The 12,607-nt window shown below is 38.1% G+C and overlaps 1 protein-coding gene across 3 annotated transcripts in view; it reads right to left on the bottom strand.

Moving 5' to 3' along the window:
• Positions 1 to 12,607, bottom strand: part of magixa (MAGI family member, X-linked a) — a 44,005-nt gene that overhangs the window by 28,223 nt on the left and 3,175 nt on the right. For all 3 annotated transcript variants that reach the window (XM_039658160.2, XM_039658159.2, XM_039658157.2), the window contains exons 2-4: positions 7,575 to 7,864; positions 4,911 to 5,027; positions 1,553 to 1,672 (exon numbers count right to left, since the gene is read on the bottom strand). In XM_039658160.2, coding sequence (XP_039514094.1) covers positions 1,553 to 1,672; positions 4,911 to 5,027; positions 7,575 to 7,854 — 517 coding nt within the window. In that variant the 5' untranslated portion in view covers positions 7,855 to 7,864. The remainder of the gene's footprint in view (positions 1 to 1,552; positions 1,673 to 4,910; positions 5,028 to 7,574; positions 7,865 to 12,607) is intronic.

Genomic DNA, 12,607 nt, shown 5'->3' with positions numbered 1-12,607 from the left:
CTTTTGATGGATTAAGGGAATTTGGCCTTTATATTTCTTCATTTTACTCCTGTGATACAAGAAGTCATGGCTGGACAATTTCATGTTCTTTCTCATCCTGGTGAGCTAAAAAAAAACATAAATATATGAATGGGAATATACTTCAGAGATATTTTACTCATAAGAATTTCTAGGGGTACCAATACCATTTATTTTAAGTGATTTTCCTCCCACAATTGTGTTACTTAAATAACAGGTTAGATTTTTGCTAATTTTTTTGAATAACAGTGCTTGACAGGACCACACAAATTGTTGTATCTTGTAATAGACCAGTTCAAGTTTGTGCTTTGAGTACAATTCTCTCATACTGACCACTGGATGTTCAACATGGCACCTCATGGCAAAGAACTCTAAGGATTTGAGAATTTGAATTGTTGCTGTCCAAAAAGATGGCCTAGGCTATAAGAAGATTGGTAACACCCTGAAACAGTACAGGCCAGGGTCACACAGAGGTTTAGGCCTTGCAAGGGTAAATCTAAGAAGTTGAGTCCTCGTGCCGTGCGTCAGGTGCAGAAGCTGGCTTCAAAAAACAGACGCATGAGTGCTGCCAGCATTGCTTCAGATGTTGCAGAAGCAGAAGGTCAGTTTTTCAGTGCTCAGACCATACGCCACACACTGCAACAAGTCGGTTTGCATGGCTGTCGTCCCAGAAGGAAGCCTCTTCTGAAGCTGGATCGTAAGAAATTAACCTGCCCAAGAGCATGAATTACAGGAACCATGTCCTATTGTCGGAGGAGACTAAGATAGACTTGTTTGGCTCAGATGGTGTCCAAAATGTGTGGTGATGCCCTGGTGCAACTGGGGGATATCCTCGAGCGGAAGATAGAGAAGAGAAGGTCTGTAATCTCAGCAACAACCTGTACAGCTCTGGTGCATGGCCAGGAGGATTAAGGCAGTGCTAGATCACAGTGGTGCTCACACAAAATATTGACACTTTGGACACAGTTTTGACATGTTCACTTAGGTTGTACTCAAGCAGCATATTGTATACAAGCAGCACATTGACTACTCCAAAATCTATCCAAGTTGAGAAGATATACTAAAATGTTTGCTGAGATGTGAGGATTGTACTCACTTTTGTGAGATACTGTGTATATATATATAAATAAAGAGTTTGGTTGCAAAACGTGACAAACGGCATTTAAAAACATTTTGAGTACCCGTACAAATCAGTATTGTATTTGGTTGATATTGAAAAGTGCATTTTCAATTTTATGTAAAATGCGATATCCTCCGTGTTATTCTGTCATGTTTTCTCCCTTTCTTTCCAAACCGCGACAAATCCCAGTCTCCCTTCGCTACAGAATGCGATACATCCGCTCAACCAATCACAGCGCACCATTCCACGCATAGTAAACAGTAACGGCGGTGCTTTGAATACACCCGGCATCCTAGTTTTCCTTATCAACTTTGTACTTTGCAATGAACAAACAAACAAAAATTATAATTTTGACAGCATTGAACCACTGGTTTAGATGCATAAAGTGGATATAAAAGAGAGACTGATTCTGACCTTTGAACTTCCCACTTTCCAGCAGTGCTCCAGACTCTTCCAGGGAGAAGAATTCCTCAATGGAGACAAAGTTATAATCCACCCCTGAGATCTCTCCATCCCGCGGTTGCCTGGTTGTACCTGGGTCAGGGTAGAGAGAGCAAGCATATGACTGTAATCATCAAAAAATACAATGTTTGTTCTTTTTGCTTAACTTATCAAAAATACATATAAATTTGTTACAAATAGACAACAAGCCATTTAAAAAGAGAATGTAAAAATAGGAAGCCTATAGTGCTACAGACACATGGGCCATTTTAAAAGATAGCTCATTATTTTTTCATAAACTTGCATCTTCCCTTTGCTAAAAAATCTAATGCATCTTTGAGGAAAAAAAAAAACATCCTGATGACATCACCAGGAAGCCAGTCTCTTTGATCCACAGACCTCAGAGAAAACAGACACACAGCTGTCACACTGAACTTGTAAAAAGTTGATTGGCCTTGATATGGAAAAGAGTTGGAGTTTAATGTATGATGTGAGTGTCAAATGCGGGTAAAGGCAGTTATGTTACAGCGTTTACATACTAAATGTATATCAAATAAACTGTGCGTGTGTCAATTTGCATATGACTTCGGTGGAGTGAGGCGACAACTGATTATGATTTCAAACACTTCAGACATGCTCTATAATCCCACGGTGATGAGATTATACAACTTTCTCTCAGTTTAATTCCATCTCACACGAAAGTTCGGACAAGTGGATTTTCCTTAGGTAGATAAGCAGTGCATCACAATTTAGGCTAACCTGATCACCGCAATTCTGGCGATTCAGAAGAGATACAGTAGGAAACCTGCATGCTTTGATCAATCGAACTTGCCAACATAACAAATGGCTCTGAAGCAAAAGTCTTCAGGAAGAGAAAAGGTTTATGAGGTAGTGCACCTATCGCAAGGATACAACACACACAGTTATTCAACATCAAGCAGGATTGTAATGACTTAAAAGCCTTCAGCCACCATATACAATAAATCAGCCATTCATAACAAAACACTGCATTGTCCCAGAGTATTACACACCCCATGTATAACATCACAGTGCCTGTATTGCATTAATCCTAATGACAGCCAATGCAAAAAGAGTGTTTCCCCCCCCTTTTGAAACAATGACGTTTTTACGCAACACATTTGAACCCATTACATTCACTCTGAAATGAATGTGTAGGATGAGACATTAAGGATTTAGACACAGAGGAATTTTTACTTCCGTAATAATGTGACCGATTTAAATTGGAGATTTAACAAGAGCAAAACATTTTTATCCATCAAAAAACTGATTGGATTGTGAAAAGCAAGAGAAAAATATCAGAACGGAGCCAGGTGGTCAGGGTTGAAATATAGGGATTTTGTGATGTCAGCTGGAAAGAACAATTGAGCAAGTTATCACATCTTGACAAAAGATTACTTTTTTCTCTTTGGGAACAACACAACACATACTGGTGAATTATGCACAGTATAAGCAGGAATGTGTATTAGAAAAGTAAATGTTGATTTCTGTACATGCAAACCATTTAACATGACGTTTTGCACCTGGTTAAATATCGCCGCATGCTTTTGTACTGACACACCTGTGCTATTTTAACTTAAAAGAACAGAAAAGAGGAGCATCTTACAGTACACAGTCTTCTAATTGCCTGCAATCAATTCAGAGATGTGACGTTTTGAATAAACGCGAACGTTATTTGGGAAAGCCTTTCAGTTTGAGTAGACAGGCTGTGCAACTGAACCGATAGATTAAGCGTTATGTGAATGGATGCACGAAAATGCGCAAGCATGTGTGAATGGGTCTGTGTTTGGGTGCTTATGCGCTTATGCATATGTGCAAGCGCAGGAGTGCTGAAAGGCACAGCAGGGTACCTCAGGCTGAAGACAAAGACAAATGTGCAGCTTTGGGATCAAGAGCAGGAAATAGGCAAAGTTCGAATCATGCAGGATGGATTAAATGCATCAGCTGTGATGGTGAACGGGAGCCTGATGCCGACGTGAGCTATACATTAATAAATGCATGAAATGATTTCTGAAAATAGTTGCCGTTTTGTTGCAAGGCAAAATATGGAACAGTGCCATTCACAATGAGCGCACGGCTGTGACATTTGATGACAGTTGCCAAGGCAACGGTTAAAGTGCATTGCATTGCCTCAAAGTGACTGAACCTTTGACTCTGTATGAGGTTTGACATGATTGTAAACTGGATTTGTTTACAGTCTCTGAGAGCATTAAAGCATGAGATTGCATGCATGCTTTTTCTGGCTGATGTATTTCAAGATCTCATTTCTCATATGCGTGAACTTCAGGCCAAGGAACCCTTGGTTGATCGCGAGAAGAAGCAGGGAGCCATTTTACATATTGTATACATAATCTTGTGTAGCCAGGCCTGTGACTAAAAAGCATGAGGTTTAAACCATTTTGGATTGTAAAATTAACTTAAATAATGGGTTGGGAGTCTCTACAAATAGTTTTATCGAAAATGAAATACTACTGTTCAACTTTAATGACAAACATGGCCAAATCCGGTGATTATTTCATCCTCAAAAGCACTTGTCGTGCCAATATGGTATCTTGTAAACATGACTTTGTTTTCAAACGGACTGATGAAAAAATAGTAAAAAGACCTTTGTTCATCTTCAAATGAAGAAATGTTTCATGAAATCCAAGAGGTTTCTGAACCACCCATAGGCACCAACGTCATTACAAATTTAAGGCCCAGAAAGGTTGTAAAGACATTAAAATAGTCGATGTGACAACAGTGGTTCAACCGTAATGTTATGAAGCGACAAGAATACTTTTTATGGGCAAAAAAAACAAAATATGGACATTATTCAACAAACAGTGCAGCACTTCCGGGTTCTACGTCAAAACGTAGGCTCACTATTGGCCAATTCTGGTCATGTGAGCACAATGACGTGTGTGACGCTGACACAGAAGCTAGCTACTTGAATAAAGTCATTATTTTGTTTTTTTGCACACAAAAATTATTCTCGTCGCTTTATAACATTAAGGTTGAAACATTGTAGTCACATGGACTATTTTATCAATGTCTTTACTACCTTTCTGGGCCTGAACGAGGTTTGGAACGGCAAGAGGGTGAGTAATTAATGACAGAAATTTCATTTTTGGGTGATCTAATGCCAGTAACGACTAGTTGAAACATTCTAAGACTGAACTAAACACACTTACAGACCGTTTCCAATGACTGCAGCAGATTTTAAACACCAACTGCGAACACCGACTGACGCAACTGTCTCTGACTTGGAATGGGCATGACGTTTGGGCATGATCAGTCGTGAGTATCAAATTACATTCATAATTGGTTCACTCACAGGGCACAGCGCGCAGGTAGAGGTTCTCTCGTATGACCTGTTGGAGTTGGCTGTCCATTGATCCAGGTGTAAAACACTTGCTCAGGTAAAGTCTCAGATCCTTACAGAGAGTCGAGCCTGCAGATTACAAACAAAACACATGAACGAGAATACAGTGGAGAGATTTGAAACCACTTTTAAATAACAGCACTGTTGCCAAATTCACAAATAGAACACTGCTGTCACCATGGAAATATGAGAAAAAAGGTGAACTGGCAAAGTGAAACTGCCAAAGATGCAGTTCTGAAAATACACCATAAGATCGATAGGGGTTAAACGGTCTCTCCCCCTGAATTCAGTCCTAATACTGCACACCTCAGGTTACTACAGTAACACCTTAGACCTCACAGACACATTCAAGCATGCTGCGACTGCACTGCAACTGCAGAAGTCTCTAAGGTCAGTATGCTGTTGTCACAAACAAGCACTGCGGATCACCTAACGAGGACCGCTCGGCTTCTCTGTATTGATTTCTGCACTTAATATAATCCGGTGGTCCTTTACGCACACAATCTCAACACATGGACTCCTCAAGGACTCATGGGAAAGGTAGGATGAGTCATTTCCCGCTGATCTATTCATTTTTTAAAGTGCGTTATGACCTTAGATGACAGCCAGCTTCATTTCGCGCAAGATATTGATGGTCTTTATGCATTGTGGACTGGGATTGCCCGCCCCGTTACTCGCCAGTGCCGGGCTCCACCCGCCCCACGCTGACAGCGATCAATCGGGCCAACCAGGGCAGAGAGTTCCGGAGAGGTTAAGTAATAGAAAGAGGGATATCACATCCACTTAATGTCTGACACTGAAATGTGAGAAGGTGGACACCTGTCATAGCTATTGGCAAATCAGGATCCTTTTTACATACTGTTTTGAGAGAAAAAATACTGTGTGGACTAATCTAAGTTGTTTTGTCCAAGCACAACAGCGGCAAGTGATATTACACTTTGACAGTAATTTGGTTTTCTCGTTCTTTTTGTATATAATAAACATCATACATGGAGGAGGAGGAGATTGGTTGTGGAGGTTAAAAAGCATTTGATAAAACCTGAAGTTCTTTAAGGAAAGATAAGGAAACGAAAGTTCTTTAAGGAAACGAAACAAAACAGATGTTATGTAAATATACTATGTGTCATTCATTTTTCAAATAAACCGAAGCTTTTCAGCAGACATTACTCCAGTCTTCAGTGTCACATGATCCTTCAGAAATCATTCTAATATGCTGATTTGGTGCTCAAGAAATATTTCTTTTTATTGTCAATGTTGAAAACAGTTGTGCAGCACAATATTTTTGTGGAAACCACGATAGATTTTTCAGGATTCTTTGATGAACAGAATGATCAAATGAACACCGTTTATCTGAAGTAGAAATCTTAGTGAAATATTAATGTTTTGTAACAATATCAATGTCAAAATATTCTTACTGACCCCAACATTTTGAAAGCTAATGTATAATTAATTCAATAGAATAAAAAAAGATGAATTTTCTACTTTGATTATTTCCTAGCCTGGATGACAGCAAAATTTAGCCCCGCCCACAACATTTCTGACTTAGATTCTGACTAGAATCTGAGTATGACGACGTCAGGCTAGTTATTTCCATAAATACTGTAACTATTCTACTACCAAAAATTCTACTGTAATTAAACCAAGCAGCAAAGTTGCTATACTCAAGCATTCAATACCTAAAAAAAACTATAATCTCTGAGCGATAGTTTTGTTGTGGGATTTAATTAATAAAAAAGCTTTTAGAATTCTTGTTTGTTATACAAATGATGCTGTATCTCACAAAAGGAGGAGTAATTTGACATTCTTGTTAGTTCAAGACATTGTCTCCACAAATCTGAGAGAGTGAAAATACCTTCACTGAGCATTAATTTATGCTGTCAAAACCAATTTTAGAAATTAATAATATGAATATAGTAAATAAAATCCCCATGGAGTTTCTGGAAGTAATGTATTCAGAGAGGCTAGATTAGGATAATACAATCTTCCGGCAGAATGACACTAACGTGACATGTCAACACTGTGATCTACTTGGGGCTGTATAATGTCAGTAGGTATAAAGCTCTTAAACATCCAAAGTATTTAAAAGTGCAACAAAATGCAGATAAAACCTATAAAATAAAGGGGTTTGTTGCACTAGCAGGCAGCCTTGTGAGTAAAAATTTGGATTAGTAATTAAAAGGTCACTAAGTTTAACCCCAGGCCTATGAACTAGAAACTTAAAATATCTAATAGGAACATTTCACGTAAAAATGAACATTCTGTCAATCAAATTTATAAAATTGTTATGAGACTCATTTCAGAGTTTGACAGCCGCAGTCAGTTCCCTTTCATTTATATTATATTAAAGAGAAAAAAGGCCAGGGTATCCTTCAAAATATAGCCTTTTCCACAAAAAGAAAAGATAAGAGGGTGAGTGAAAGATGATGAAATGTCTCTTTGAACGACAAAAATCTAAATCTTCTGTCAGTTGTGTATTGTTAAAAAAATATATTCAGGAAGTCTTTCCTTTGCATTGTCCTACTCTTATCTAATGCAAAGAAAGAGTTGGATCAGTGCAAAAACTCATGGTGTCACCCAACAGTCAATTTGCTCTTATCGCTAAAAAAAAAAAAGTACCTGGTAAGACGGTTTTGATCCGAATGGGATGTGGACATGAGTTCAGAACCCCTCTTACATCTCCCAAGGTCAATCCCAGGACAGGTGTACCTCCAATTTCTAAGATGACGTCACCAACAGTGGCTCCACCCCCAGGTGCTGCTGTAACAAATGGGAACTCTCCATAATCTGCACCACCTCCAATGGCCACGCCAAGCTCTCCAGAGGCTCCGCCCAGTGGGACGAAGCTCTCCTGCACTTTTGAGCGCCAGTGCAGCTTCTTAACAGTGGCCTTAGACATGTTGACAGCGCTGGAAGAAACGAAAAAGGAAAGACATTGTTCAAACATGTTTATTTGTTGTTTGCAATTGCAAACATTAAAAAGGAGATTTGCCGACTGAAAAAAATATACCTTAAACCAGCCTAGGCTGTTGATCACAATGGTCCATTGCCTTGTCTTAGGCACTTTTCATCTAGTCAAACTGTGATTTTAGCTGACTACCCCAGCTAAACCAACAAAAGACTAGCTTGACCAGGTTAGAAGAGCACTAGTATTGGGTTTTTCAGTAGGGTTGACTATGAATCAGCATCTGCACAATCAGTATAGTTTTATTTAATGCCATGTCAGCATCTGTGGCTATGTTCAAAGCAAAAAACTGAATTACAAAAATACAAGTTACATGCAGTATAAAAATCAAAACCTACAGCTGGGCCTTCTCCTTTGAGCAAAAATGTACTGGTATGGTATGTGTCAATCTTATGACCTATAAGATATCTAATGAACACCACTTAATCAAATCTTGTTTTAAGGGAGATTAAAAGTCTGTTGGGAGATTTCAGGGTTGATTTTGTACACATTTGTTTGTACTCTTTTTGCCACCTATTTAATATATAAAGGTTGACAGTAGGTCTAAGGTCTGAGGGAGCAATTTGACATTTTTCTATGTCCAGATTAACAGCCTCCTTTATTCAGGTTAACCAACCTATTATGGTTTTCAAAATAGGTTAATTGAATATGGATAAATTCAGATCATTTTGAAATGGCAAGCAGATAGTTTTGAACACTGGCTGGTTATGCATTTCCTCAAATATGCATTTTGGATAATTTTTAACCCCCCAAAAAAAGCTACGGACTGCAGCTTTAAGAAAAAAAAAGTTTTAATAATATATTAAAGTACTGGGTCAGTAAGATTTGTCAAAACTGAAAATTCAGGTTTGTCATCACAGGAATAAATTACATTTTAAAATATATTGAAATTTTAAATCGTAATAATATTTAGCAATATTACTATATTTACTGTATTTGTGATCAAATAAATGCAGACTTGGTGAGCATCAAAGACTTTCGAAAACAAAAAAACCTTACCAACCCCAAACTTTTGAATAGTACTGCACTGTATATGAAGTGAACAAGATACAATTTTTTTTTAATACAAAGTAACTTTTTAATGTATTTATTTAGTTGACTAAAGCTGAGGACATAGTCCACTAGAACAGTAACAAAAAGGATGAAACGGCGTAAAGTCAAATACATACGACAATATACATCCCATAACTCTTCAACGGCACATTTACGCGAGTCCCAGTGGTGTTCCACAAGCAATACACATGATACGAGTCTCCAAATTGAAACAAAACAAGCAAACAGATGGTCAAAACGCAGTGGGGGTGATATCCACAAACACAATTTACACAGTCTCATTAAAAATGCATAGATCTATTTCAGGTGTCACTGATTCTGCAACCAAAAACGTACACGTTTTCATCAGCAAAATAGTCTGGGGCTTTCCACTAAACATTAAATTAGAAAAAAAAAACTGTATCTCAAAGGACCTGCCAAATTACGCATCAGGTTGGCTGCAGAAGGCTCTCTCTCTCTCTCTCTCTCTCTCTCTCTCTCAGCATGTGTGTCCCTGTTGCTTAGCCATATAGCAACTCATATAGTCTCTATAGGAATCAGCAGCTAAAGATACAAACATACAAAGAAAAATTAAAAAGGTAAATAATTTGCACACGCTTCAACTTCCTGATTACAACCCTGCAGTGCAAAGATCACACACTAGTTAATGCATCATCTGATATACATCAGCAGGGATGGGGAGGGTGGCCTGAGTGTTTAAATGAACAGTACTAACAGATTTACATAGTTACAGCTACACCATTGCAGTAAACTCAAGGAGGGGAGGAGAGGAGACCGTGCATTCTGGCGCTGCGGGTCTTTTCCATTACCTCACAGAGAGAGAGAAAGTTAGATCTCCAGGTCTCACAGACTCTGCCTGGGAGCCGTGGAGAAATAGCGGCGCGAGTCACCTTAAAAAACTGAAAGCAAACAGCGGCGTGAGCACTTCAAACGCTCGGTATCAAAGTCCATCCGACCTGCCGCAGTGTGTTTGCACCTCACTTGAGCGCACACACACACAGAGCACAGTACAGTGTGAATTTGTTATGAGCATGTACGGTTCGCCGGAAAACATTTCATGCAGGTAAAATAAGACTCAGCACTTAGGATACAAGATTAATATATAACTTAGCTTTAAATATGCTTCTAGATCTTGTCTAGCACTTTGTTCGGTGCTGTTGTGGCATCCCTCTGGGATGATGTTTCATGTGTCACAGACATACACACAGTCTGAGGCAAGTTTCTTCAAGTATATCACTGCCATATGACATCTGTGCACTAAAGCGAGATCTAAAGCCGGCTCCTTTTCTGATTAAATCCCGCTTGCATCTTCCGCATTACACATGCAGAGTCTTCATGAGCTGCTGAGATGTTGAGAATAATTGATTAAGTACTTTGGAAAGGTGCCCAAAACTGCCTCCTAATCTTTCTTAAGAATAAAGAACTCATAACACATTTAAAATGGCTCTGCAAAGAGTTCATGTTCCTAATGCAATGGTTGCACTTCAAACTCATTCAAATGGCCAATGCATTTGTATATTTCAACAACATTCACACAAACCAGGAAATCCAAGATACAAACAAGTAAAATAGTCATGCATTCATTTAGTAGATGCTTTTATCCAAATACCGGTCATACATTTGAAATCATTACGATTTTTTTTTATGTTTATGAAAGAAGTATTTTATGAAGTCATCATTCTAATATGCAGATTTTATGCTTTCTTATTAGTATCAATGTTGTTAAACCGTGATACATTTTTATCAGGATTCTTTGAGGAATAGAAAGTTCAAAAGAACACTTTTGATCAATTGAATGCATCGTTGCTGAATAAAAGTTTTTTTTTTTTTAAATCTTACTTACCCCAAACATTTGAATCATATCTATCATTGTTTTCACTAAAATTACAACATTGAAAACAATAATGATTCTTGAGAACCAAATAAGCATTTTAGAAGGATTTCCGAAGGATCAAGTGACAATAAAGACTGCAGTAATAATTACATTATACAACAAATACATTAAAATAGAAAACATTTTAAATTGAAGTAATATTTCACAATATTTATTATCACATCACTGCAGCCTTGGTGACTGATGAGCATAATACAGTTCTTTCAAAAACATTTTAAAAAATTCTTATTATTATTATCCCCAACTTTTGACAGGTACTGTAGGTCAGGTGTAAATGACCAACAATATTAAGTACATGCTGGATTCCTATTCAAGCTACAGTAGAGCAAAAGAGGAATTTAGAAAACATTTTACTTGCAGTTTTCAAAATGTGACAAATTTCCTAGCTCCTTTCCTTCTGAGGGAGTCTGTGCTACCAGAGATGAAGTGCAGAGAGAGGATAAATCCTGCTGGATCTTCAGGTGAGTCAATGAACAGCTTTAATTGAAAACTAAAGGTCCAGATGTCACTGGGCCAAGAAGAGAGATGCAGATCAAAGTTTTGTGGATGACATTCTACAGTTTAAGCGCTGAGGTCCGACTTCGAAGACGGCTGCTGTATGAGATTTGTGGACATTTAATGCAGCAACTCTTAACATTAAGTACTGTTCATGCTGTGGAACTAGATCATAGATCAGAAGAATGTAATTCGATTTCTACCCCTGTGTTTAGTCTCTGAAGTTAATGATTACACTGAACATTAACTTAAGAGAAGCATAAGACTACACATCATCACCCTTTCCTCCTGAATAAAACAGCTTAAATGTGTTTGTTGGTCTTATTTGGTCTCCCAGCTTGGACTGTTGGCTGGTTTAGAAAGGTTTTCATCTTGTCAGGTGACTGTAAACCAGCTTAAACCAGCAAATCAGCTTAAGACTGGTTTAAGCAGGATTTCTTTTGAAAGATCGACTTGACAAAGACAGAAAATGTCAACGGAAGTTCCATTAGAAACATGTTTACTCAAAATCATCTCAAATCGGATCCCAATAAAATGTAATCGCTTGCAGACATGTTTAAAATCTCTCTGCGGCATCACACTGCGGATCGCTATTATAAAGAGCCTCGGGTACATCAGTCTGCCGTTATGTGCTGAACCATTAAAGTGTTCAGGACGATGTAGAGCCAAGGGGTTTGGGTTTTCTCCACATCAGCAGTCAGGGTACCTCCTCAATAAAAACAAACAATCTGGAACTCAGAAGAAACCTCTTCAGTCAAAAGAGGTCACACTCGATGTTATTATTTCAACATGATTCAAGTCATCCCATATTAGTTTAGGACTACAAATGGAACAATTACAGTACTTGTCACTTTCCTAACCAGGTTAAGGCATTGAAAGTGTCTTTTCACTGCAAATTGGCATCTTACGTGCAAGTCCACTATGTATTCTGGAGATGAAACTTCACGGCCCTTGCACACATGCTCATACATATGAATGCCCACAATTAGGGGTGTCACGATTCTCCAAATCCTCGATTCGATTAAGTTATCGATTCTAAGGTCACGATTCGATTCGATTCTCGATTTAAAAAAAAAAAAGTAAAGCGCAGATTGCTATGCAATTTTTAGACTACACATTTATGCATTATGCAATATAAATTTGTTCACAATGTACACTACACCATTGCCAAATTTAAAATATAACAAAAACAAGTAACATAACTTAATAGTATAACATTTAAAGCCCCTGAAATGACTAGAAAAA

This window comes from Pimephales promelas, chromosome 14 (genome assembly GCF_988280905.1).
Source record: "Pimephales promelas chromosome 14, fPimPro1.hap1.1, whole genome shotgun sequence".
In the NCBI taxonomy this organism is placed as follows: Eukaryota; Metazoa; Chordata; class Actinopteri; order Cypriniformes; family Leuciscidae; genus Pimephales; species Pimephales promelas.
The sequence above is the reverse complement of the archived record's forward strand: the minus strand, read 5'-3'. Positions and strand labels throughout refer to the sequence as shown.